The sequence below is a fragment of the Sinohyriopsis cumingii genome, chromosome 6 (genome assembly GCF_028554795.1).
Source record: "Sinohyriopsis cumingii isolate HCF-2022 chromosome 6, ASM2855479v2, whole genome shotgun sequence".
NCBI classification, from domain to species: domain Eukaryota; kingdom Metazoa; phylum Mollusca; class Bivalvia; order Unionida; family Unionidae; genus Sinohyriopsis; species Sinohyriopsis cumingii.
The window spans coordinates 53,610,406-53,637,586 of NC_142966.1; the positions used below are offsets into that span (position 1 = coordinate 53,610,406).

General features: G+C 33.7%; 1 protein-coding gene across 1 annotated transcript in view; it reads right to left on the reverse strand.

Annotated features, from left to right (window-relative positions):
* The window catches only part of LOC149796953 (OCIA domain-containing protein 1-like), a 39,480-nt gene extending 13,555 nt beyond the window's left edge, over positions 1-25,925 (reverse strand). Inside the window, exons 1-5 of the mRNA XM_089961627.1 lie at positions 25,848-25,925; positions 24,441-24,504; positions 17,973-18,026; positions 9,630-9,671; positions 2,475-2,619 (exon numbers count right to left, since the gene is read on the reverse strand). Of these exons, the coding sequence (XP_089817753.1) occupies positions 2,475-2,619; positions 9,630-9,671; positions 17,973-18,026; positions 24,441-24,504; positions 25,848-25,907 (365 nt within the window). The 5' untranslated portion in view covers positions 25,908-25,925. The remainder of the gene's footprint in view (positions 1-2,474; positions 2,620-9,629; positions 9,672-17,972; positions 18,027-24,440; positions 24,505-25,847) is intronic.
* Positions 25,926-27,181: the final 1,256 nt, after the last annotated feature.

Below are 27,181 nucleotides of genomic sequence, written 5' to 3' on the forward strand. Positions count from 1 at the left end.
TTTCTGTGTGTTTGTTTTCATGAATTGCGTACACCAGTTACACCACATAACGTTCATTTCTTCGTTATAATTCAGCCATTCCCTGTCTCTTGTTCATTTCTTCTGAAATTTTCCATTATGCTTTTCCCTATCATAAGAATAATTCCTTATCAGATTAACCAGGATCAATTACCAAATTTCCGTTGTTAATGACGGGACCATAACTTGCGCTGTTAAGTGAAATGCACAAAATCGGATGGATTCTTGTTATCGAAACGCACCTTTCCGAGGCAGAAATTGACTTCATCTTCTCATGCTAATATTTTGCATCAATAGACAGCGTTTCTTTACGCCATTCCCAAATAAAGACTTGACTTAGCAGATGTTCTGTAGAATCAAAATATTATTTTGCTTTATACGTTGTTTAAGCTAGATGTACACAGCTGTCTCATTTACATTGATTCATGCACTCACCACTTACTGTTTTTCAATGATATAAACGATCCTAAAAAGTGATGTAATTTATGTGAAAAGGTACACATATTTAATTACACAAGGCACATAACCAGCATATATTCACAAAACCCACAAGCTCAGCACTAATATTGCCACCATATACCAAAGATGTAGAACAGTGGAGTAGACATTTGTACTGCACTATATTCTTATCAACACTCAAAACTTAAATGCTGTACATGCCAGCATAATAAACCCTTTATATTGTTCCTATAAATTTTCATTTTATTGGGATGGCTGGACAGCACCAGGCATGGTCCATCAAAAGGACTAAATGATCCCCGCCTGGTATGCATAGATAGCCAAAGGCTGGACTGGAAGACAGATAACTGGGGGAGGCAGTGGTATAAGGTGATGAAAGGTATGAAAATCAACCATATTAGTTTCATCTTCCATGCACCCTGTCTAAAAGGCGGGAGGACAGTCTCCTGGCACACAGCATAACACCTACTGGACTGCCAAATGTTGGGAGGACAGTCTCCTGGCACACAGCTTGACTAACACCTACTGGAATGTCAAATGTTGTGAGGACAGTCTCCTGGCACACAGCTTGACTAACACCTACTGGACTGCCAAATGTTGGAAGGACAGTCTCCTGGCACATAGCTTGACTAACACCTACTGGACTGCCAAATGTTGGGAGGACAGTCTCCTGGCACACAGCTTGACTAACACCTACTGGACTGCCAAATGTTGGGAGGACAGTCTCCTGGCACACAGCTTGACTAATACCTACTGCACTGCCAAATGTTGGGAGGACAGTCTCCTGGCACACAGCTTGACTAACACCTACTGGACTGCCAAATGTTGGGAGGACAGTCTCCTGGCACACAGCTTGACTAACACCTACTGGACTGCCAAATGTTGGGAGGACAGTCTTCTGGCACACAACTTGACTAACACCTACTGGACTGTCAAATGTTGGGGGAACAGTTTCCTGGCAAACCCAAAAGCAGTATGAGAAGAGACTAAGAAGTGAAGTGTCAAAAGTGCCCTCCCCACAGCAAAAGCAATTCAACTCACATCCTGAATCAGGCTCCTCACATGCAACTCCAGGAAGATATTAGACTGGTGCAGAATGGACCAATCCAAAGCCACCAAGTTGTCCATCTCTGGCTGACAAGATGTCCATTAGCTGAGAGCCCTTTCTGATTGATCTTAAGATGGGGAGAAGCCATTTGGACTTGACCCACACTGCTCACAACAAAAGACAAATTAGGGTGTAGGTTCATGACGTCAAACTCTGACAATTTAAGTTCTGTCCTCCTGTCTTTCACCTTTCAATTTTTCTGTAGGACCAAAGAGCATGTTTATTCTGACCAAAATCTTCAAGCACTGCAAGGTCGTGTTGATGTACACTGAGCATATGCGAGGCAATTGACATAAAGCACTTTCTTACAACTGTATTCTAAATAGACAATAAATAATTTAAATTAACTACTGGAAAATAACCAGAAAATTACAAAGAAATAAGCAACATATCCATTAAAAAAGAAATGAGAAAATTCAGCAGCTGTATGCAGTAAAAACACAGCCTGCATATCTGCTACCAATATCATCAGCAAAGAGCTGTATCACAAAAAAATATTAAGTCCACAAACTTCAAAAATTATTTTTAAAAACCTATCGATAAAAAAAATCACAAAGGTCACAAGTACCTTGCTGAAAGCTTAACACACAGTATTTTAGCACACTTATTGATGAATGGATCAAAAAAGATCTTGAAGGATTAATTAAGTCAATGCGGGAGAATTTTGATCACACAGCAGTGCAAGCTGAAACTGGTATACAACTGTTTGATTGCTGCATCAAGACGTAGCAAATCTTATTTCCGAATAACATGATCACAGAATTTATTTGACAGAGAAATGTTCATGTCAAATTTTCACAATCATACAATTTTTTCAAATATTATTAAGGGAGAGGTGTAAACTTTGAATAACAACCTAATATGAAGAAAACATTAGACTCCAACTTACTCTTGATTTCTGTGTGATGATTTACCCTCGAACTTCTCTCTCACTGTTTGAGCCAGGTTACTGTCAGGTATCAAAGTCAGAATCTTCTGTCTACATTGATTAGCATAGGACAGCTTTCCACCAACATAACAAAAGAAAATCCCAACTGAAAAAAGGATTAAAAGAGCATTATTCCATGTACATAAACATTTTTATGGCATGGTAAAACATGACAATTGATTAAGGTAATGCATACCATTACTATGTGTACATACATGTCAAACTGTTTAATGTTGATAAAAAGTTGAAATTAAACTAAGTTGAAATTAAAGTTGAAATTAAACATTCTTTTCACAAACGAAAATCCAAATTGTTAACAAGAGTCATCCTATGTTTAATGAACACTCTACTGCACACAGCATAGATCCAGATCCTTTAGCAAATCTGTGTCTATGCTGTATAGACTCTAATCTACTGGCATGTTATGCAATATAGGTCTTGGTATACACCGTTTCAATAAGCAAGCTGTGTCTATGCTGTACAGATATGTTCAATTGGCACATTATACAATTATTGATCTTGGTCTACACTGTTAGCCGAGCAGGATCTATGCTGTACAGATATGTTCTACTGGCATACTATACAATAATAGATCTTAGTGTACACCATTTCAATAGCCAAGCTGTGTCTATGCTGTACAGATACTGTTCTACTGGCTCATTATGCAATTATCGACCTTGGTATACACTGTTAGCTGAGCAAGATCTATGCTGTACAGATACTGATCTACTGGCACATTAGGTAACATCAGATCTGGGTCTATAAGTGTACAGACTCCACTCTGCTGTCACATGTTTTATAGTACAACAGATCTGGGTCTATGCTGTACAGAAACTGATCTATTTGCACATCATGCAACTGTCGATCTGGGTCTATACCATAAAAAACACGGATCTGTTTCAGAATCCAGGTAACAAAAGACCTGTGTATACGCTGTACATACAGAGCAATTGGCACATTATTTAACAGCAGATCTGGCACCACATTATGTAGCCACAGATCTTAGTCTATGCCACTGAGACACTGATACTTGGCACATTATGTAACATCAGATCTGGGTCTATATCATACAGCCTCTGATACTGGACATGTGGTCTATAACATACAACCACTGATAATTGTCACATTTTTTAACAATTTTTTAGCATTACAATTTTTGATTATCTGAACTATTTAAAGGAACATCTGGCCTATAAACAAGTTAATGCTTAAGCAACATTACAATCTAAGTCATTGTACTGATTTTTGGCAGTCTTCACTAATTAGAAAATCAATATACATGCTGAAATTGAATCAGCACCAGTCTATGTCATTTTGCAACACATCTTCATGTACAGCACATACAAAACTGGTACAAGAAAATCCATATTTCTCTGATCATCAAGAAAAAAGAAAAAGGCAATACAGAAACAGCTATATTCTTTTATAAATAAAAATAAACCGATTACTGTTTCTACATTTCTGTGCAAACTGTACTTGTTTTTGTTCCCTGAACCCTTAACAACTTTTCCTCTCTTTACATGTATTTCTTAACAGAGACAAAATCTTGTAAGGAATTACATCTTATAAGCATTTTCTACTGAAAAGTTGCAGTTTGGAATACTACACAGAAGTTATTTCAAGGGAGGTAACCCCTCTGTCTAAAATTAATTCCTCTTAGGATTAGACTTGTGTTATGCCCCTTACAATTAATCTTGGTCAACTTTTTCCAAGGTCAAATAGCCATTAGAGCTAAGCACAGAAAGTGACTACTGTAGTACTAAAAAAACAAAGCATTCTTAGTCAAGGAGACAAAATGCCATATGCTTTGGAGTGACTGAAATCTCTCCAAGACCAAAATCTTTCTCTTTGTTAGTGATCAAACACAATACAAATTGACTGCCAATGTACCCGATAGCAAAAATCTCAACCAGCCAAAATTCAAAGTAGACCAATGCATGTGAAACATTTATTCTTAATGAACACTTTCATTATATTCCTGCACGAGAATTCAAGGACAAAGAATAACTGAATATCCATTTTGTTTTGCAGTTAACAGAATGTAATAGTTTCAAAGAATTTATGCAATGTTTACAGGCACTCAATAAACATGATAATGTGTCATGATGGTTTGACATGTGTATTATTTTCTGTTTAGCCATAATGAACAATTAAAATGGCATCATTCTTTCAGGAGACCAAAGAAAAGGTTATTTTTTTTACTTAAAATATACATGTATTATCATGCTTGGTTCATGTCTTTTTCCGGTATAGCAAATATGCATAGATTAAATGAACTGACAGGAGGGATTTTTTCTTTCTTAACCTTAACACTTTAGACTGGTCCTCTATATAATTCTGGATGATATATGGACAAGTTTTGGACAGTGAACTATTCTAAGCCTATATATAGCCTGTCTGATTGCTGTGCAATGTATATCACAATACATACCATACTGCTAGCATATGATACAACACACTGCAAAACAGAAGCAATGATGCAATACATATCAGATAAAGACTCCTTCCATGTCCGTTTGTCTTTGCATGTAATGACTATGTAAATGTGTCAGTGTTGTATGCAAGCAACAACGTTACGAGTATTATTTGAATATATCACTACCATTTTACAGATTCCACATAATGCTTTTGTTACAAAATACACAATGGCTTCGTAATACAAGAGTTTAAGCTTTTGTCTGGTCAAAGAAAAGCACTGTGGGATTGGAAGTTACTTTCCGTGTAGACAATAAATCTAGAAATTATCTTTTATAACTGAATATTAAAAAAAGTTCAACATATGATACACTAATCATTGTACATAATCATACCAACAAAAGAATGATTCAGATGTTTTGCCAATGAGATGGTTTGTCTTCCTTAGCTGGGGAACCAGTCCGATAACTAATATATAGCAGATAGATAATAATAGACTAAGAAAGAACAGTGCCAAAAACCTTAAACACGTTTACTGATGAGAAAAAAAAGGTTTTTTAACTTCCTTTCTCTTCTCATCTTCAATTGATTTGCTTAAAATATAATTTTGGATGATAATTTAGTACATGTATTAATATTAACACTAACTGAATTGATCTTAATGAACGTTAAAATTGCTTCCCAAAGGAACTAACAATTATTCATCTTTATTTATGACCCATTTAACACAATTTTCATAGGCAGAAACTGAGTCATTGCTTGCTGGTGGTCATAGTACTAATTTTACTACCCGTCATTAGGGCTGTCATGTTAACATGCATGTCATAATCATGTCTGCCATGTAAACATGAACAAAATCAATCAGCCATTACAATGAACCAAGCACATCATCTGTAATGTTAAAAAAGTGGAATGCTGGAAAAATCAAGAGGACTGATAAAAGTAAGAGATCTTAAGTTTCAAATATCTCAAAGTGGTGTAAAACAGTGGAAAACAGAAGGTGAATTGTATCAGATGTGTAACAGAGTTGGTACAACATCCAATCTACAGCACGAACATATATCCTTTCAATTAAACTGCTTCTAACTGGATCCACACTGAATAATCAATGAGATTTATAAGCTTCTGTACTTTCTTCATTGCAAAAATAAGTGTACTCAAAAACCTGTCATAATGTGGACGCATGACCCGAGACCTCTAAGCAATGTGGAGAAGATTTCAAATGTTCTGTCCTCATTTAAATCCTTTACATGGTTTCCTTCTATCAATCTTATTTCATATATTTATGTCGATACCTGGTAAATTACTATAAGCTTTATATAGTACATATTGTTTTGCTGCTAGTAATGTTAAATCATTTATGCATCGTGTATCAGTTTTATTAAAGAAATTTTCAAGGTACCCTTTGCTGATACTTGTGACCATCTGATGTAACACCATTCGTGCTATTCACAAAAAAAACCTACGTCAAGTGTGCTTTTGTACCTGTATGTCTGTGATGTCTTTCAAACTTAAAAGTAAAATGTTACAAACTTAAATTATCTTTTTTTTAAAAACAAGATTCTTATATAATATAGCAACAGATACAATTATTTTTCACCATCAGTTACATCTTCATTATGGTCTACAGCAAATATGGACGATCAAGGTTAAACATCATTGTTCGATTTCTTAACACAAACAACACAAGTACGTATTACTACAAAATTCATAAAAAAATGAACATTTGACATTTATACCTGTGCATCAGTATCATGAATGCATTACACGACTTCAGTTTGTACATTATTAGCCAATTCCTACATATTATATCTTAATGCCACACAACCCACTAGTCTAAAACAACTAAGAACTAACCAAATGCTGATAAGGCCTTCAATTAACTGTACAGGCCTTGTACACTTAGACAACTGTTTCAGTTCAGTTATATGATACAGATTTTTATGTTATAAAAGAATCATTAGAAATCATAAAAATACACATCCAAACTAATAAAACATCATCAAGACAAAAAGGAAGTTAATTAATAAGCTGAAATTATTTGTCATATGTCTACGACATAACTTGACATCATAACTCTTACAAGCTAAAATCATAAATTTATGGCAAAATTTCCAGCTCCAGACTGAGTTTCACACTGAATGGAAACGATCAAGGTGTATTGTAATCATGGTGAAACTTGTACAAAGAAATCACCAATCAATTTGTCTTAACCTTTTTCCTAATTAAATAAATCAGTTTTCTGTCAGAACATTACATCTGATTTATATAAAATACTGACACCAATTGGAAAAAAAGGCTGACTTTGTCGTAATCAAGCCATGTTTATTTTATGATATCAATACATGATCCAATTCTGATAGCGACAGGTCATATACAAAGCACATGGTTTAAAAGAAATTAAGACAAATGGGAGGTCGTATTTTTTTACCACTGTTACTCTCTCGAAATAACTTTCTGTATTGAAAATTGTTCAAGACATATGGAAAGATATTCTTTTGTTCATAAATTGGAGGATTAAAATTACTTACAATTTGCCTATATCTTGTTTGGAAATATCTTGACTTCTGCTAATGACTTTCAAGAAGAAATTTTTTTATAGCCACTACTGATGCTGGATATTGATGTCCATTGTTAAGTACTTGTTAGATTTTTGCACAAATCATTCTTTTATATTGGTTTGGGGATAGTTTCACAACAGTAACTATTGAAGGAAAAAAAAGAAGACAGTTGTCACATTTAATCATATGAGTAAAACTCCAAGCTGATTTAAAAAATAGCAGATATGTCACAGGTGCCCAATTTAAAATCCCCAGCATTAACAGTTCACATTCAGTTGGTCTTACTTCAACTCAATATGGATATGTGCAAAGCTATGGTTCTTTTTGTAGATGGATGAATAAGGTGTGTAATCAGGGTTCCAAATATTGGGGTGCATTGTTCTCTAATTTTAGGCCAATGCACCTAAAGCATGCATTCAAGAATGAATAGTAAATAATGGTTATACACTCCAACTTTGAAAGCTGTTACAAAATATGCACCAAAACAAACAAATGAATTTTGACCTATATACACACATATATGCACACTGCTTTCATTAAGCACACTTTTAAGGATCGTCTCCATTTTAAATTTCACAATGTATCAAACTTAATGATTTAATTTCACAAATATGGAAAACTGTATTGTACATGTGCCTATTATTGGTGTAAACAGCATGATGACTACAATTATATGGTTCTTATTACATGTCACTAAAAGGTTTCTTATACCAGTCAAAAGAATGACAACTGATATCATAAAGTTCATATAAAACTGGAACCTGTATAATCTAGACCCAGAGTGTTTTTTTTTCTTGGCAACTGTGGCACAAAACAAATGGGTTTCCTCTGTCCTTTTTGTCATTGATTAGAAGCTGTATTCTAACTGACCAACAAGCCTAAAATCTTGACCCCTCTTGTGGCTTGTTTACACATTCTCTTTAGACGTTCCACAAGAATGTCAAGTAAAGGTAGACAACATTAATTTTATCTAAATATTAAGGTCATTCTGCCCATGATAATAGAGATATGCCAACTGTAAGTTGGTCTGACATGATATTTCTCAGCAGAAGCATTGCATTACCCTGGATGATGTCATAAGATAATGAATATTTCAAATGACCAAAGGGCAAGAAAAACTCTTGTCATGGATGTAAATGGGACCCAAAAATGCCATCTAAGCAATTTAAGAGTAATAAACCTAAAAATATGTGAAATAAAGATCTGAAAAATTGATGTCATTGTTACAAACTGATGACCATTCATTTGGATAGCTATCTAAAATGGCATCCTGTTACATCTGCAACGTATTAATGGTTACAGTTTCCAAATCCTCAAGTATATTTTAAATATAAGAACTAAGATTTATTTTTTGCATTCTCTGTAATTACAGACAACTATATATTTTTCGTTGGCAATGTTGAAATTGTTTGAAAAAGATCTCACTAGTGCCTTTCATTATACCTTTTGTTCAAGCCCAAAAGATATTTGTTTTACACAATGCACACAATTAATTAAGGAACTATGTCCTTTAATTAAAAAGTAAATAGTACTTTATCAGTTAATATTAACACAGACAAGTTATAATTACAATTAAACGTTTTTTAAAAATGTGATATGTAAAAAAGATTTCATGACATCAAATTCTGTACCATATAGTAACGTTGATCATCAATATCTCAAAACAAATGAAAGACCTTATTTTAAGAAATTTATAGATATAACTCTATGTCATCAGCACTATCAAACTTGAAAATTTAAAATTTTAACTAGTCTTTAAATTTCTGTCAATGATTCCAGAGTTGATTCATGGAGAGGTAAACATCACAATAAATGAAAACCAGATACTATTTCCAACTGGCTGATTTGTCGTTACTAAGATGAGCTGAACAAAACTTAAGTTCTACTCTCAGGGCTCAAAAAATGTGCAGACAGTGACTTGGCAAGGCATGTGACTTGGAACCTTTATGAGTCCTGCATAGATTTACTCATCCCATATTGTACATAATACTAAACCAGCTCAAAATGCCAATAATCAAACTTCATGAAGATGAGCATCTTGAAAAATGACCTGCCATTCTCAGCCACCACTCATAAATATTAGTACACTAACATATTTTTTGAGCCTGATTTTATTCTCATTGCTATGATATTAACTCACCACCAGTGATTGCTGTTCTCGTGCCGCCAGGCTTCAGATAACCTTAAAAAGTAATCGACAAAATTAGTGTTTGCCAAACACAAATGTCCACTCAGTTACAATGCTTTCAATACAATTCTGGAGAAAATGGATTACAGACAATAATAATGGGGTCAAACTGGAAGTGCAAATTCTAATGAGATTTACAAATATTAAGTAAACAAATCCATGTCTGTAACAGCAACGTTTATTCATGCAGAGCAGCTGTCATCTTAAAAGCATGGCAAAAAAAATGTTTCTATAAACTAGTGGTAAAACTGGAAACTCTAGATGTCTGCAGTACATACAAGATGCTGTCAATTTAAATATTGTATATTTTCATGTCACTATTCCCATCCTCAAATGTATATACGGTATGCACTGTGTTTGTGTCTGATTAATTTATTCGGTCATCAGTACTTGAATCTACATTTACTTGGATTTGAATAATTTGAAAATATTAAATGCATAATTACTCACCAGAAAGTAACATGTCCAACAATTCTGCTTACCCATGGTGGCTAACTAGTATGGACATCACTTCTATTTCAATGCAATTCTGAACAACCCGTATTTGTACTCTATTTTGTGTCTTCTTTCAAGCAATACAAGTTTTGATTAGATTTATATTTGCCATTTAGTAAGCCAAATCCAATTCCAAAGTGATATTTACTAAGTTATCTGTCAATGCATATGCCTTCTAATTGATCCCCCAAATTCATGTTTGTAATTGCATCTGACAAAGTTTCTCAAATAAATATGGTTTAAAACAGTCTTGCAAAATATTCCTCAACTTATGGGAGGGTAAAAAAAAATTACATTCAAAAACCACTGCAACTCATAGGAGGGTCAAAAAGAAATTAGCTTTTGCTGCCCCAGTGGAGAGACGGACTTGTAGCTGGGTCATCTTATAAGTGAGTATGTTTGGTACTGATTACACTGTGTGTCAGAATTTCACTGCTATAAAAGGAAAAGCTTTTCTGTAATCTGCTAAAAATAATATTAACTCAGATTGCTTGACCCATGCATTTGGCTTTTAGGCTGCTAAACTTGACAAGATTTGTGAAAATCAAATTTTAGTGACATTATTTAAACAGAAGTTTCTGTGTGGACACTGGTATAGGAGGAAGAAAAGTATCCAAGCACCAATACAATAGATTGGTACATATTACATAGAATAAAGTTTCTTAATGTAAAAGTCAAATTGCAGATATTCAAAGACCAGTCAGTTAGACTGTAAATAGTGAGAAACTTCAATAAAAATGAAGAGAAAAGGAAAATGCAGTGCATGAGGAAAACTATTCTTTATGGTTACTGTTTTCTCCAAACATGTTTAAAGAATTTAGAGTTCTGCAATTAGAGGAATGGAGACATCATTTTACTCAACAGACCCTAATTGTTCATGACTGTATACAGGTATGTATAGGTTCATATGAAAATGGATTATGATCATAAAGAAGTTTGTTACTTTAAATAAACACATTTTCTATTCTGCTTGAGCTAACAAGATTCTGAAAAATTTACTAGCATTCCTGATAAGAGATGATAATGTGTTAGTATCTCGGATTCTGGTTGGTGGTAATGTATCAGGCCCACTTGGGCCTCTTCTTGTTATTAGTGTTACCATCTTGTAATTCAAAACTCTGTTAGAGAGACATACAAGTTGTCTTTTCTTACTTAAGTATAGCATACTACACTGAATATCATTGTCAAAGCTATCACATGAAGCAATTCTGAGCGAAGCCTATGATTTCAAACACAGGGTAGAACCTTATCAAATATAGTTGTGACAGCAGTCCATTTCTCTTTTACATGAGCAAATATAATTTTATAATGTTTTCTTTTATTTCTATCTACAAAGGTTTCTATCATTTATGATTTTTGTTTAATTTTGCACACCTTTGATCTTTACAGGTATGCAGCTAACTGATTGTCAAACTTGTAGGAAACCATGCATTGTGACAATAAGATTATATTTTTAATAATAGAAGCCATACTGGTAGTTAGATTAGCATCCTCAGTGCAAACCTCAAAGGCCTCATATGCCTAGTACAAACCTCAAAGGCCTCATATGCCAGAGTACTGTCAAAATTGGTCATAATCTGAAAAGCATGCATTGTATAGTCATTTACAGATTTTAATAGAGACAGATAAGCATCGTATGTATAAATCTGAAATGCAGACTTTCCATGAAACTTGATCTGGCTTTCTTTCTGAAAAAATACTTCAAAGGTTTTTCTATTTAAAGTAATGGTGGCCATATGTGATTCCACAGCAGCATCACTTTTATATATAGAAAAACTACAAGGCCTTCATGTCATTATGCATTCCATCAAATTTGTTCCGATTTTGCTCAGCAGATGTAGACAAGAAATTTAATGGTTTTTCAATTTCCTGTCACGATGGACATATTTGATGGCAGATTGGAATCATTTATAAAAACATCGGGCAAAAATGCTCTGTGCCAACCTTGGTTGAAATTGATAATCATTGTTTGAGAACTTGTAAAATAACAAATGTTGATGGATGACAAGACAATGGATGACAAATGATGGAGTACAGGCCATAACCAATACTCTACTACTACTACTACTACTACATTGCCTCCTCACTATAACTCATCAACACACAAGGCAGGTGTGGATGCCACATTTCGTAAATAAAATGCAAAACATAAAATAAAATTGTCCACTGTTTGTTGAACATGAATAAAATTGTGATCAAAACTGGTAAACGAAACTTAATTTTTATTATGTTTCATACAATCATGTACATTGAAAGGGCAGTCATGAAATTTCAAGTATCTAATATTAATTCATATTCTATTGCATTTTCTTTATTAAAAAAAAGAGATTCTCAAGGCACAGTAAATATTATATGAAATTTGTTTCAATTAAAGCGCCTGTAATATCTACTGGTGGCAACACTTTCAGAAATCCATATAAGTTAAGTTTTATGAAATGAAATTCATGCTTGTTTTATCTTTAAATTTGATTTCATTGTAACCATCATAAATGTGATACACCCTCGTGTATTCAAATGTGAAAAGTGTCTGTCAACCATCACGGTGATGTCCATGACCATTTCCATGAAAACCAAATTATTTAATGCATACTGATCTCCATCTGGTGGAAATGTTGGCTGCATTGTTCTAATTAACTATAAGCTTACCGGCCTTGCATTATCATGTTTTTGAGATTTCTGTATCAAATCATGTAACATGTATAAAATAAATAAAGTTAGAAGGCATGCAATTTCTAGCTACACAAGAGCTAGTAGTCTGTCATGTGTTAATTCATTTCAATTGACTACCTGGATACTGAGAACCAAGTACATGTAAGATAATCAAAGTATCTAATATTAGCAGTTTATCATAATTCAGTCACAAATGTGATCAACGATATCAATAGCCCATTTCATGCAGACTTCGGTGAACTTCGTAATTTGCTCAGAATTTTGATCACGTGGCGGGTGGTCAGCTGACCATAATAGTCACTCAATAGGTGGTGGGCAAAATATGTCTAATGCTTCAGCATCAGCATCAACCTCTGTAACTACTTCAGCATTGTTTATCAAGTTGAGAAATGCATATTCAACAGTGATACTGTTGCAGATATTGACGAAATTTAATATTGGAACCATCCTGTCTTATTTTCTGAAAACCAGGGCGGATTTCAAACCCATATGAGAGAGTAGCTTCGAGCTGTTTACATCTCGACATGTACATGTAAGTAGGAAATGGTGTCGAAGTAAACAAATTTTATCCTGACAATCAAAGAGCAAGTTGTTCAAACTATTTCTGTGCATCCAAAACGTCACTATATTAAAATGCGTTTCATATGAGTTTATCAGATTTGTTTTTGAAAGTCTGTGGATAATTTACATATAAATTTCAATCATTTAATTAATTTTATTTCTGAAATATTTCTAAACAACAATGGACGCCATTTTGTTATGTACATGTGCCCACCAGCGTTGGATTGGCTGGAGTATAAAGTAACTCTGGAGGTTATTCAAATAATTATGGAGCAACTCGGTTAAATACAGTATGAAATGGGCTATGGAACCAAGCGAAAGGCATACTAGATGCATCAAAAGCTTAGTTTCACATATAGAATTCAATATGGCAAATCGAGTTTACAGTGAACTTAAAATTCCTGAATTGGCACTCAATTATAACAATTTCACTCGAACTTAAAATGAAACCACAGCATCAGAATTTTATTAATATAACAATTCAAGTTTAAAACTGGACTTTCAACATTGTGTTTATCTGAATAACAGGTGTTCTTTTTTAAAATAAGGAATCTGAATCAACAGTAACACTACAATATATATCCACATTCATATGCAAAAAGCAGTGACTAATACAAAATGTTTTCACAGGTACACATGTAATGCAGTTTGAAACCAGCTGGAATGATGTTTTAAACGATATTTCAGAGACTGAATATAATAATGATTATAAAGTTTATTTATAGTAAAAAGTGAAGAACATCATCAGAAAAAGCCATTTATTGACAATTATTCCCGACATGATTATTGAGTATTCAACCACTTAACATCCCCATGCACACACTATTGATTTTTATCCCTTGCTTAATATTTCAAAGGTCCCACAGCAACTTGCGCCCTTGCTTATGTTGCAGAATATGTTAAGTGGACCTTGTTGTTCACGAGTTATCACAAGCCTCAACTCCAATTTCCATATGCTCAAAATTGTCTCTTTTTTAATATTTTTTGTCACAAAACGTTATTGCTGCATTTCAAATATGAAAAGATAAAAACAAAATCATAAAATTTACTCTAGTCTTTATTTGGATCTCAAAACATTTCATGTAAAGCATTGTTTTCCTTCAGGTCCTGAGGTCAGACATTGTTTAATTGCTCTAAGTGGTTTTGATGAAATCATTTCTAGTTGGGCTTTCCCTTTTATCTCAACTTCACCAAAAAACAGTTGATTTTTGATCAACAATTCAGAAGCCAACACAATCAAATTTGATCCCTTAATTACAATACTTCTAAAAACATGTGTCATTTGGCCTAAATTCTCCAGATTACAACAATAGAGTAATCAACGAACAGCTTGTATATACTTGCTAATCTCAGTTGCATTACTTGCCTACATATCATTGCACTGGTTGCAACAATTGCTGGAACAGTTCCGGTAGCCACAAAACTTGTTCTGGCTGGTTTCCAGCACATAAATATCCAAAATGGTAAATGTTAAAGCCATGTGAACACTGGCTACATTAACACAGGCAAACTGTTCCCAGTTCATAAATGATGTACTCTGCTTTAAACACAAAGTTTTCAGCTTTTAATAGAAGTTTGATAAACAGACATCTTTATAAGGGTAGGATGCAAACATGGTGATAAATATTTATAACTGACTAGTCTTTCAACATGATCCATCTTGAAAATAAATTTCAGAATTTCATCTGCACATCAAAGTTTTCGCAGCAAATCAGACTTATTTTGACAAGCCAGACAAACATGTCAAACAAAATACAGGAGGGGCCCGATCTGAAATGATAGGGGCCCTGGGTGTTGGGCTATCAGATTTTTTGAGCACTGGTATTCATGGTCGTGCTCATATACAATCTGCACTTTCTGCAAGTATTTCAGACAAGGTATCTATGATAAAACCTAATCTCAAAAATAAAATAAAATTTATATTAACTGATATTATTATTTCCAATCCTGAAACATGAGACAATGACTGCCTTTCAAGCAGCTGACAGATTGTATGTACATCATGCAAAGGCAATATGTAAAGATACATGTGTATACCTAAACTAATTTTGTTTATGGTGTTAGCATAAACACTTTTTGGGGGAGCCAAAGATGATATAAATCAGAGATTAATTTCTTCTTTTCAATTCACTGTTCTTAAATCTGCCTCAAGGCTCTTATAAACTGTCCACTGCTAGAAGCAAAGTTTTACCAGGCGACCTTGGAGAAGCATCCAGCATTAGAAGCATAGCACAAAAAGCACACGATCCATTCATCTAATTCCAATACGGATTTATATATACAAGATAAAGTAAACCTGCTGAGGGTATCCTATAATAACATACAATGTGTTTTCATTAATACGCATGGGGAGCCACAAACCAAAAGTTGTGGTTTCAGTACCAGTTCTGTGGCTTCAGTGTGTCCTATGGAAAAGCTTTTAGCTCCCAGTTCTTTGCACCCAAATAAATGAACTTCAATAACAAAATTTAACCCTAATGAAACAAAATATGGGCCATAATGACCTACTTTTGTAGTGATAAAATAGTGCTAATCTAGCTGCATCCCTTCACCTGACTGTATTATTCTAGATAGGATAGTATGTACATTTCATGCAAACAACTATGTGGTCATGAACTACATGCACAAACACAACCTAAGCCGTAAAATCTGAAATGCTGTGCATTGACTTTTACATCCTTTACTAAGTTTCCTGAGTAGACAAGCTACATGAATAATGTATGCTATTTGGCCTTGAGCTAAACACAAATGCCTAACTTAAGCCAGTAAAAATCAAGTTGCATTAGCGTTCCTTTGTTGCAAGAGTGGTACTAATTTTATATACAATGTGCAAAAAACTTGACCATAATGCAAACATTTCACTAAAAATGTACAACTGATGCACAAATAAGTGCACTTAAACCCAATACAAACTGTGGTCAGAGACAAAGGAAATAAAATGGCTGAGATGCAGCAGTCTGTTTACACGCATAGGCTTTTATATGCACAGACAATAAAGCCCAAAGATCAGCTCAATTCATCTCCAAAAAGGTAAGCACAATATTGTATTTCAGTATCAACATTCAGTTATATGTGATGTGATGTGATTTGGATCTTTAACGTAGCTTTAACAATATTTCAGTCATATCACTACAATGTCTGCAATGTGGCAGTTTATAGTGATGTCTAGCACTGGGGCATCATGCCGTAGACATGTAGCATCATGTCCCACCCAGTCACATTATCCTGACACCAGGCCGAAAAGTCCTAACACTAACTTCTTAATGCTGAGTGCCAAGCGAAGCAGCTGTTAGTACCATTTTTATGTCTTTGGTATGACTCGGCCGAGGATCGAACCCACGACCTCCTGCAACCGAGGTGGAACATTCAGTTATATAACCTTTCAGAAAATGCTAATGCTGAGCACATGCTAAGAAGCTCTATTAGGTGCAGGTGTACTGCAAACAACTCCACTCACTTCAGTGTTCTCCATGGGACATTAAACAGAGATAACTATGTTGAAACCAAAGTTAGGAGATAAATCTGTTCAGGGGCAACAACTCCTCTTTAACATGGAATACTTGAATGGCATCTCTGAAAGAATCATCACTACATGAAATATGCCATGCAAAGATATAAAGTTGATCAATACAGGACATTAATCTATCCAAAATTTATTTCATGATACTAAGCTCATAAAAGACACATCCAAGTCTATGAGATTATGTTTGCACCAAACTATGTTGTATCATGTTGAACAGTTCTTAAGATATGCTGGTTAAAAGCAACATCCTATATGAAAGATTGGAAGTTAATTGATGTTCTTACTGAATATGATCAGAATATGTTGACTGGATCCTACACTGTGCTGAGTACTGTGAAAACAACAGTTGCTTGTCAAGAGCCATAACTGTGTCCAACATGATGTGGACAAGACTAAACTCAAAAAAGGGACATAAATCTCTGAGAAAATGTACATACCAAATCAGATCAGAATATGTTGAATAGTGTTTAACCTATGCCAGTTCCAAGCAACATTCCACTTTAAGATATGAAGTTTTTTGCTAAAGGCAACAAATTTAAGTAAAATTGAATTGACGAGGAAAATCCTCAAAAGGCGTATCTAGGTCTATAGGGAAATGCTCATACCAAAAGGCATCAGAATGTGTGAAAAAGGACAATAACTCTGACAAAATTGGACATGAATCTATGTGCAATAAACAATTAAACTAAAAGAATTACATCCCAGAATTGTGTATGAGGGTTGCAGTTTTAATACATAGAAGTGTGAATGAATGGACAGACCAACAGATGGACTGAGAGAAAAAATTACTAAACAGATCCCACATCTTGAATCAGAGGCCTTAAAAAGCTTTATATTTGGCTGAAGAAGGGAAAACTGGCATTATCATTAAGTGTCAATTTGTTTGCCTACATATGGTAATGGTGACTTTTTTAATTGGAAGCTTAGATAATTTTTGGTCTATTGACTAGCAAGTGCAAGCTTTACTAAATAATAATGCCTCAAAAATCAATAAAAGACTGATGGATTGAACTGATTGAAAATATTCCTTTTACAGTAATACCTACCAGCTCTGCTAGCAAAAACAGTTCCTGTGACAAAAGCTGCAGTTAGAGGAAGACCTGAAAGTGATACATTATTATATTCAATATTGAAAGAATCTGGACCCATAATCATGGACTACTGTTTTTTCACTTCCCTTAAGGAAATACTTTTTCTCATGACTAACACATCCAAGATACAAATGTAATACTAGTCTTTAATTGCTTCAATATTAAACTTTTCTGCACTTATATAGAGTACAAGTTAGAAGAAGTGACAATTTTGGACCCTAAATTAGCATTAAAGTGTTTAACTGAAAGACACTTATCCTACTTTGTCCTTGAAACAAAAATGTTATGAATATTGATACAATTTCCATTCTTGATGTTCTCTACAATAATGTGCCTGAGAATTAAATTCTTGACACATTCTATGGTTTTCTCCTCTGTTGTGGAACCTATTTTTGTAAAGACATTATATCAAACAAGCCCCTATGAAGATGACTGCTGAAAAGAGATACATCTAAAATTCTGCATGTGAACAGAGTATGTGTAATAGTCAATTACAGTTAGTAGGTATAAATGTCTTTCTGTTTTGCAACACTTTAAATTACATATTTACATTAAATATGGCTGATTACCTCTGACATATTTTTGTTTTCAGGTAAAATGTTATGCCCATGTTTATGTATAAAATTGACTAGCATGTCAAAATCCTGCCTTGACAGCCACATAACAACTTTTTGCATAAATAATCAACCAAAAGCTGTACAGATCATTTGCGCATTAGTAATAGCCATATGAAAGTTAATGGAACCTATTATATCCACAGTATTAGTTGAATTATTCTTAAACCTATTATATCCATTGTATTAGTTGTATTATTTTTAAACCTATTATATCTATTGTATTGCAATATTCTTAAACCTATTATATCCACTGTTATAGTTGACTTATTCTTAAACCTATTATATCTGTTGTATTGGTTGACTTATTCTTAAACCTATTATATCTGTTGTATTGGTTGTATTATTATTAAACCTATTATATCCATTGTATTGGTTGAATGCATTGGTTGAATTATTCTTAAATCTATTACATGTATATCCATTGCATTAGTTGAATTATTCTTAAACTTATTATATCCATTGTATTAGTTGAATTACTCTTACACCTATTATATCCACTGTATTGGTTGACTTATTCTTAAATTGATTATATCCACTGTATTAGTTGTATTATTCTTAAACCTATTATATCCATTATATGAGTTGTATTATCCTTGAACCTATTATAACCACTGTGTTAGTTGCATTATTCTTAAACCTATTATATCCATTGTATTATTCTTAAACCTATTATATCCACTGTATTGGTTGACTTATTCTTAAATTGATTATATCCACTGTATTAGTTGCATTATTCTTAAACCTATTATATCCACTGTATTATTCTTAAACCTATTATATTCACTGTATTAGTTATATTATTCTTAAACCTATTATATCCACTGTAATAGCTGTACTACTTTTAAACCTTTTATATCCATTGTATTGTATTATTCTTAAACCTATTATTTCCATTGCATTGGTTGGATTATTCTTAAACCTATTATATCCACTGTATTAGTTGTATTATTCTTAAACCTATTATATCCATTGTATTAGTTGCATTTTTCTTAAACCTATCATATCCATTATATAAGTTGAATTATTCTTAAACCTATTATATCCATTGTATTAGTTGAATTATCGTTAAACCTATTATATCCATTGTATTAGTTGAATTATTCTTAAACCTATTATATCCATTGTATTAGTTGAATTATTCTTAAACCTATTATATCCATTGTATTAGTTAAATTATTGTTAAACCTATTATATCCATTGTATTAGTTGAATTATTGTTAAACCTATTATATCCATTGTATTAGTTGAATTATTCTTAAACTTATTATATCCATTGTATTAGTTGAATTATTGTTAAACCTATTATATCCATTGTATTAGTTGAATTATTGTTAAACCTATTATATCCATTGTATTAGTTGAATTATTGTTAAACCTATTATATCCATTGTATTAGCTGAATTATTGTCAAACCTATTATATCCATTGTATTAGTTGAATTATTGTTAAACCTATTATATCCATTGTATTATATGAATTATTGTTAAACCTATTATATCCATTGTATTATTGTTAAACCTATTATATACATTGTAATAGCAGAATTATTGTTAAACCTATTATATCCATCGTATTAGATGAATTATTGTTAAACCTATTATATCCATTGTATTAGATGAATTATTGTTAAACCTATTATATCCATTGTATTAGTTGAATTATTGTTAAACCTATTATATCCATTGTATTAGATGAATTATTGTTAAACCTATTATACCCATTGTATTAGTTGAAAAAATTCTTGAGGTAAAATAAAAAATTATACAGCCTAAAAAGAATATCCATCCCCACCACAGAAAACTTAACATAAAACTAAGCCTGGAATAGTGCTACACCAATTGTCAAACGTTCGATTAATTAAGAAACAAGTAAAAAAGCACACTTCATCTCTGAGAAATTTTGAAAATGCGTTCCTTGTGCGCTCATTGTGAATCCATTCAGAAGAACAACTTATAAACACTCACACACACATCGCCTCCCCCCCCCCCCGCCCGACATGACACTGACCTGCTGAATATCTTGTCTGTTTTGTAAGGAGGAGCATAATCAGGGATAAATATAATTTACACCAATTTTGGCTGGCAATCTGTCTATTAATTTTTTGTTTAATCTGAAACAATGCTGCAAATATGGTTGACAATGTTGCCCAGTACTGACCTGACAAGTTTTCAGTTTGTGTGCTCAAACACTCAAACAAGTAATTATGCAACACACTTATGTGTAGGCATCCAGTTGAAATTGCAGTTTTTTGAGAAAATACTTCAATACTTATTTGTAAACTCCTAAATCAATCCTCTGGATAGATAAGAATGAATCGCAGAAAAAATAAACGTTATGCCTGGGCTCAAACAGCTACTCTCTGATACATTACTAAAAACAAAACCGTTTTACCTGTGCACCATCGGTCTACATGCAGGAAGTGCTGATAATGTACCACATATAAACAACAGTATAACCTGGTGAGGTTCCTTAGGATAATAAATCTATCCAAAGCTTTAATTATGTTTTTTTGGTTTGTTTTTTGTTTTAGTAAAACAAAAACAACTGATTTTACAAATGGTTAAAGTGACAGTAAACTCAAACTGTACAAAAATCCTTTTCTTCAATAAATATTTCTTTAAAAATTGGTGTAATCAATTTTATTAGTCCATATTATAATGTCCCAGTGGCCTAATGTACAGGTCTGTTTAAAACAGTTTTCAGATGATAATTTAAAGCTATGTACAAATTAATGAGACTCAAACAAATGAACAATGATACTAAAAACTATTGCATTTTTACTGGATTCAGTGGTGATTTCATAACTTCAATGTAATGGTGTGATTTACATTATTATTCATAGCATGATCCTTTTCAAAATGAATGTCATATTATCTGAAATCACAGAATCATAAATGCAACTTAATACAATCAAGGTAATGAAAAAATACATAGAGATTTTATATTTTACCATCACTCCTATAAACAGATCATTTTAGTCAAAAATAGCATTATCAGCTGCTTCCTTTTTTCCCATTATTTTTTACTATCGTGAACATCATTCCTCAATGTGCCTTTTCTATACTTAGCTGCTCTCATCCAAATATTCTGATTACGATTTGCACCATGGAATGCCTCAAAATGCAGCCAGAATCAGAAAGATTAAAATATACAATCTCCCATACAAATAGAAAACAACATTTAAACATCAATTTTGATTCAAGAAACATAAAATGGCTTTTTGTGCTATTATGAAGTAGACCTAGTAAGATGGCAATGGACATGACAAGTGGTCCAAGAAACACATTTTCCATTCATTGTTCTGCTTGTTAGTGATGAGTGCAAACGAGAACATGTATAAAATGCACATATTAGATGGATACAAAAAGTATCATCTGTCATAATCTTGTATGTGTTCTTAGTTTTGGAGGGCTTAAAACAGGCACTGATCTGGCAAAGTTTGAGTTTCTGATTGAACATAGGCCTATTAAAGAATTAAATAAACTATTAATTTAACACTATTTCATTACATCATGTGTACATATGCTGCAGTTTATATGGCATAACAAATCATTTACAAACACTTTTATCACTAATTTGGTGGCCAACAGTTATTAAACCTTGTCCTTTTTGTGTGTGTGTGATTTGGATTTGTAACGTAGCTTTAACAATTTTTCAGTGATATCGCTACAATGTCTGCAGTGTGGCAGTTTATAGTGATGTCTAGCACTGGGGCATTATGCCCCAAACATGTAGCATCATGTCCCTCCCAGTCACATTATCCTGACACCAGGCCGACCAGTCAAAACACTAACCTCTTAATGCTGAGCAACAAGCGAGGCAGCTGTTAATACCATTTTTATAAGTCTTTGGTATGACTCTACTGGGGATCGAACCCACAGCCTCCTGCATCTGAGGCGGACGCTCTAACCACTAGGCCACTGGAGCGGTCCCTTTTTTGTAAATGGTTAAGATCATGTCATATTTAGAAATGCATTAGGTGTATTTATTATTGTATATTTATTATTGTATATTTTATTATTGTATATTTATTATTGGTATATTTATTATTGGTGCATTTGCTTTGACAAGAGCCCCTCATTAGGACTAATGCTCTACTGGCTGAAATTTGTTTCTAGAATCCAAAATAAGTATGTTTCTTCTTTTTAACTACCGACTATTGCAACCATCTTTGATATGACTGAAAAACTCCAACATAAAATATTTGGTTTTAAAAAAATACTGTTTCTTATGTTTGCATTATAATGTTCACAAGATATGTGTATTACAAATTTCTTTTTTACTGCCTTCAACCATCAACATGAGATCATGGATCGAAGATCAATGAACTTGTCTCACAACAAAATATAATCATATGCTAAGTTTATTTAAGCATTAGGTTTGAAGAAAAAAACAAATTTACTTAAGTATTTTTATTCAATGTATTTTTTCAGATTTATCCATAAATACTGTCAACTGATTAAAACCCATTCATGCCTGCTTGTATTATCATTGCTTATAAGCTAGAAGAGCTAAAAACCTAAAACCTTTAACCTGAAACTCTATGTCAGTATTGACTATCAACACATTTTTTGGAACGCAAGTGAATACAAGTCAGCATAAAATATATGTGTAAGTGTAAACTATTATGTTCATAAGCTTAGTGAAGTACAATAATGAAAGCAATGACCTTTGACTTACTCATAAGATCAATTAGATCTCCTTCACAAAAGCAAAGATATTTAGAATCAATTAAATATTTTAAAAAGTGTTTTAATGTTTTTTTAAAAAAACAACCAACATTCATGGAAGAGAAGTAGTGATAAAAAGATTTTGGACACAGATATGGTGCTACCACAGCCAGATTGGATGTCTGAAGGCAAGTTCAGACAATCACCCATTTCATTTATAACCAACCAGCCATGTGGAGTCTTTTTAGTGAAAACTCATGTCAATATGACCATCTATTCAGGGGTAGTGATAAAAAGATTTTCAAATGTGGCCACCACAGCAGCCATAGTGGCTGTGCAAGAGCATGTTTTGTGCTGAGTGAATTCATTCAAAAGCAAACATACACCATAAGTTCTTTTACTAAAACCCATGTAAACGTGAACATCTGTTCAAAAGCAGTAAAAATAAGATTTAACTGATGGTCATCATTTTGGCCATATTGGATGCACAATGGTCACTATATACATTTTGGACCAACTAGACATCATAATTCTTGCACAAAAAAATTAAATGTCGATTTGACTGTCCCTTCACAAATAGCAATAACAAGAATAAGATGGCCACCATGGCAGCCATATTGGATGTCACATAAATCTTTATTTAAGACTAACTAGACCTTGTTAGAAGTCTTTCAGTGAAAACCCTATATCAATATGACCATGCATTCAGGAGAAGCAATAGGGCTCTCGAGATAGCCACAATTATGACCATATTGCATATTCAATTAGGACCAACTAGAGATCATAAAATATCCTATAATCTACATGTCATGATGTCCATCTGTTAAGGAGCAGCAACAATAATAAAAAATTTCAAGATGGCTGCCAAGGTGGCCGTATTGGAAGTATCAGGGGTACCATTTTCATTTAGGACCAAAGTGACCATGAAGTGAATGCATTTGTAAAATTTCATAGGAATTCTCCCAGTAGCTTAGGATCAGTAGCAACAATAATCTTGTGCTAGTGGACAATGACCAGAAAGCCAATGTATGAAAATTCTGGTCAATGACCAGCGGGGCAAAACTATATCCCATACTATATACAGGGGTCTAACTGTAGATTGGCAATTTGCATTTTTATCATGAGGAAAAACTTACATCTATACCAGAAGGCTTCTTTTGAACACTGCTTCAATACTCTTTCCTCGTCCTCAGTTAGTCTCTAAATGGAAGGGATTGTCATTTTAAAGAAGAAGAAAAAAATCAATAAATATAAACAGCAAAACACATATAAGAGATAATTCTGTAACATTATTTGGGGGAAATATTCCAAAAATGTATACATTAAGAAAATTCTTGACGAGCTTCAAAGCATCTGCCAGTTTTCTCGGGGGGGGGGGGGGGCAATTTTCTGGTTTGAATCAGAGTGTCTGATTAAGATATTATCAATTGAAAGCATGAGAGCCATATTTTGCACAGGCTGCCCTATCATGTGTTGTTCATATAAAGAACAGTGCAGAATTTATTCAGAAAATTAAAAATCTGAATATCACTCCTTGGAAAAAATTAGTATCCTATGATTTTACCAGCAATACCTGTTGATAAGGCCTTGTTAGTCATCCCAAATTGACTGTAAAATCCAGAGTGGATAAAACGCACTTCTTTTGTTTTAGAACAAATACTTACCCTGTTGAAATGGGTACTGAACACTATTTCTTTTGTATATCAGGGAGAATTTTATCAACAAAGTTTGGGGCGGCAATGAGCTCACTAGTGTCTCCTGTTGTGGCCAAATTTTAAATGGAAGTCTCTGAACTCCATGCCATTTCCACACAGCCCAATCTCCGGATTTGTGGTTATGTTGTGGGATGACACTTTCACTATGATGCATGGTGTTGAACACTTAAGAATTCATATAGCATCTCATTTTGATTGAAGAAATTATCCAGTTTACTTATGACGTGGAACTGGGTGGGAAGTTTGCAGTTTTTGGTTACTTTTCATATTTAAAATGTGCGAATACTACAAAGTATGCTCAAATCATACCGTTTGTTCATACCTCTCTAAAGATTTTACAAACAGAAGGCATCAAGGACATAAAAATGCACAAAACTTATTTATTTCATTCATCGATTTATAAGTTCTAATATGACTGTTCTTAATGCTTTTCGTTTTCTAATGGGGGATGGGGTTACAAACAGGAGGGTATAGTTAACAGTCGAAATCAGGTGATGCCGGGCTATGACCTTGGAACATGTGCTGTAAATAACTTCTCGCTTTAAGAACCAATTTAAGTAAATTAACAACAAAATAAAAACAATATACAGAGTGGTGTGGTATGTGCATGCTTCTCAAAAATTGTACTACATGAGACACTTCAGTAAATTGCTATCATTCCGCGCTAAAATTAAGTAACCATGCTGTAATCATTCTATGAGAATGCTGTTTATACTCAATAAAATATTGTCCTTCTTTTCAACAAAAGAAAAGCTTTTTCATTATGTAAGGATATGTAAATATCGGCAGTATAGTACAATGTTGTGAGGCTGTGTTGCCTTGATTAACCTTATGTGTATGAGACATCTGAGTTTCCACAGCTTCTGGGTCCGTACTAACGGACGCCATTGTTGTTGTATTTCTGAAGACCTCACGAATCATAGAGACAACGTTCTCCGCGCGAGTGCAAGTCGCTGTAATTATGTTATTATCATTACAATATTTAAGAATTAAGTCCGTAGACAATAATGCCTGAAATTTCAAACAATATATTTCTTCGTGATTGAAGTATGACACTCTTTCAAGATTTTGCTATTATTAATAGCTATTCTACTTCTTAATGTGTACTTCTCTCTCTCTCTCTCTCTCTCTCTCTCTGTGCAAAACATAAACGCTATTGGCATTGTTTATGTTGTAGGATTATTATGGGATTTTTTTTATGGGAGGGTATTTCTTTGTAATTATCCTCGTAATAGGTTGACCGCCAGGGACGTCATTTCAACTTTTTTAAGCGGGGATTGTGGGGGGCAAAACTTGATGGGAGGGGAGTGCAAAACTTGACGTGCTTTTTAATTTTCATATATAGGCAACAGCAATTTTACATTTTTCAGCACATGCAAATTCGGACCCTCCTGATGACCTTCCTCTACCCCCCCCCCACACCCCTGTTGACCGCTGCGTCGGAGAACGCCTTCCCATGGTCACCTTACAAGTAAACATTTCTGGTGATCAATTAATTAAACATTTCTGATTATTAATTATTCTAGGGACAATAAATATAATGCAAAATAAATAAATTAGAAAACGCACTCACACACATGCATATATCAGGTAATCTCTTTTGACGCAAATTAAATTGCTTGACACAAGTATACAGTGTATAGGTAACAGTAGTGAATGGGATCACCGTAGGGACAATGGGACTTACCATTAAAAACAGGGCTGGGTCACTATAGGGACTAGGTAAATTTAACATGGGGAAAATTGCTGGGTCACTATAGGGACAAGGGGAATTTAACATGGGAGAAAAAAAAAGCAATTCTAGGGACAAGGGGAATTTAACATGGGAGAGAAAAAAAAGCAATTCTAGGGACAAGGGGAATTTAACATGGGATGTTTTTTAAAAAAAAAATAATAAAAAGGGGTAGACAATTGAAAGTCAAGATCTTTTCGAGAGATTGGAGTAGCCCTGAAAAGGGCCTTTGGGTTTCTTCTTCTTCTTCTTCTTCTAACTCCTCCACTTCTTCAACCATCTTCTCACTTTTGCCACTATTCCTGTCTTCTTTTTCTCCTTTTCTGGCATCCAGTCAGGATGGCCCAATGCTCTGAACTTTTCCTGGACTTTGATCCAATTTTGATTGAGCCTCTCAAACTCTGCCTGTTTCTTTTTGTTTTCCTGATCT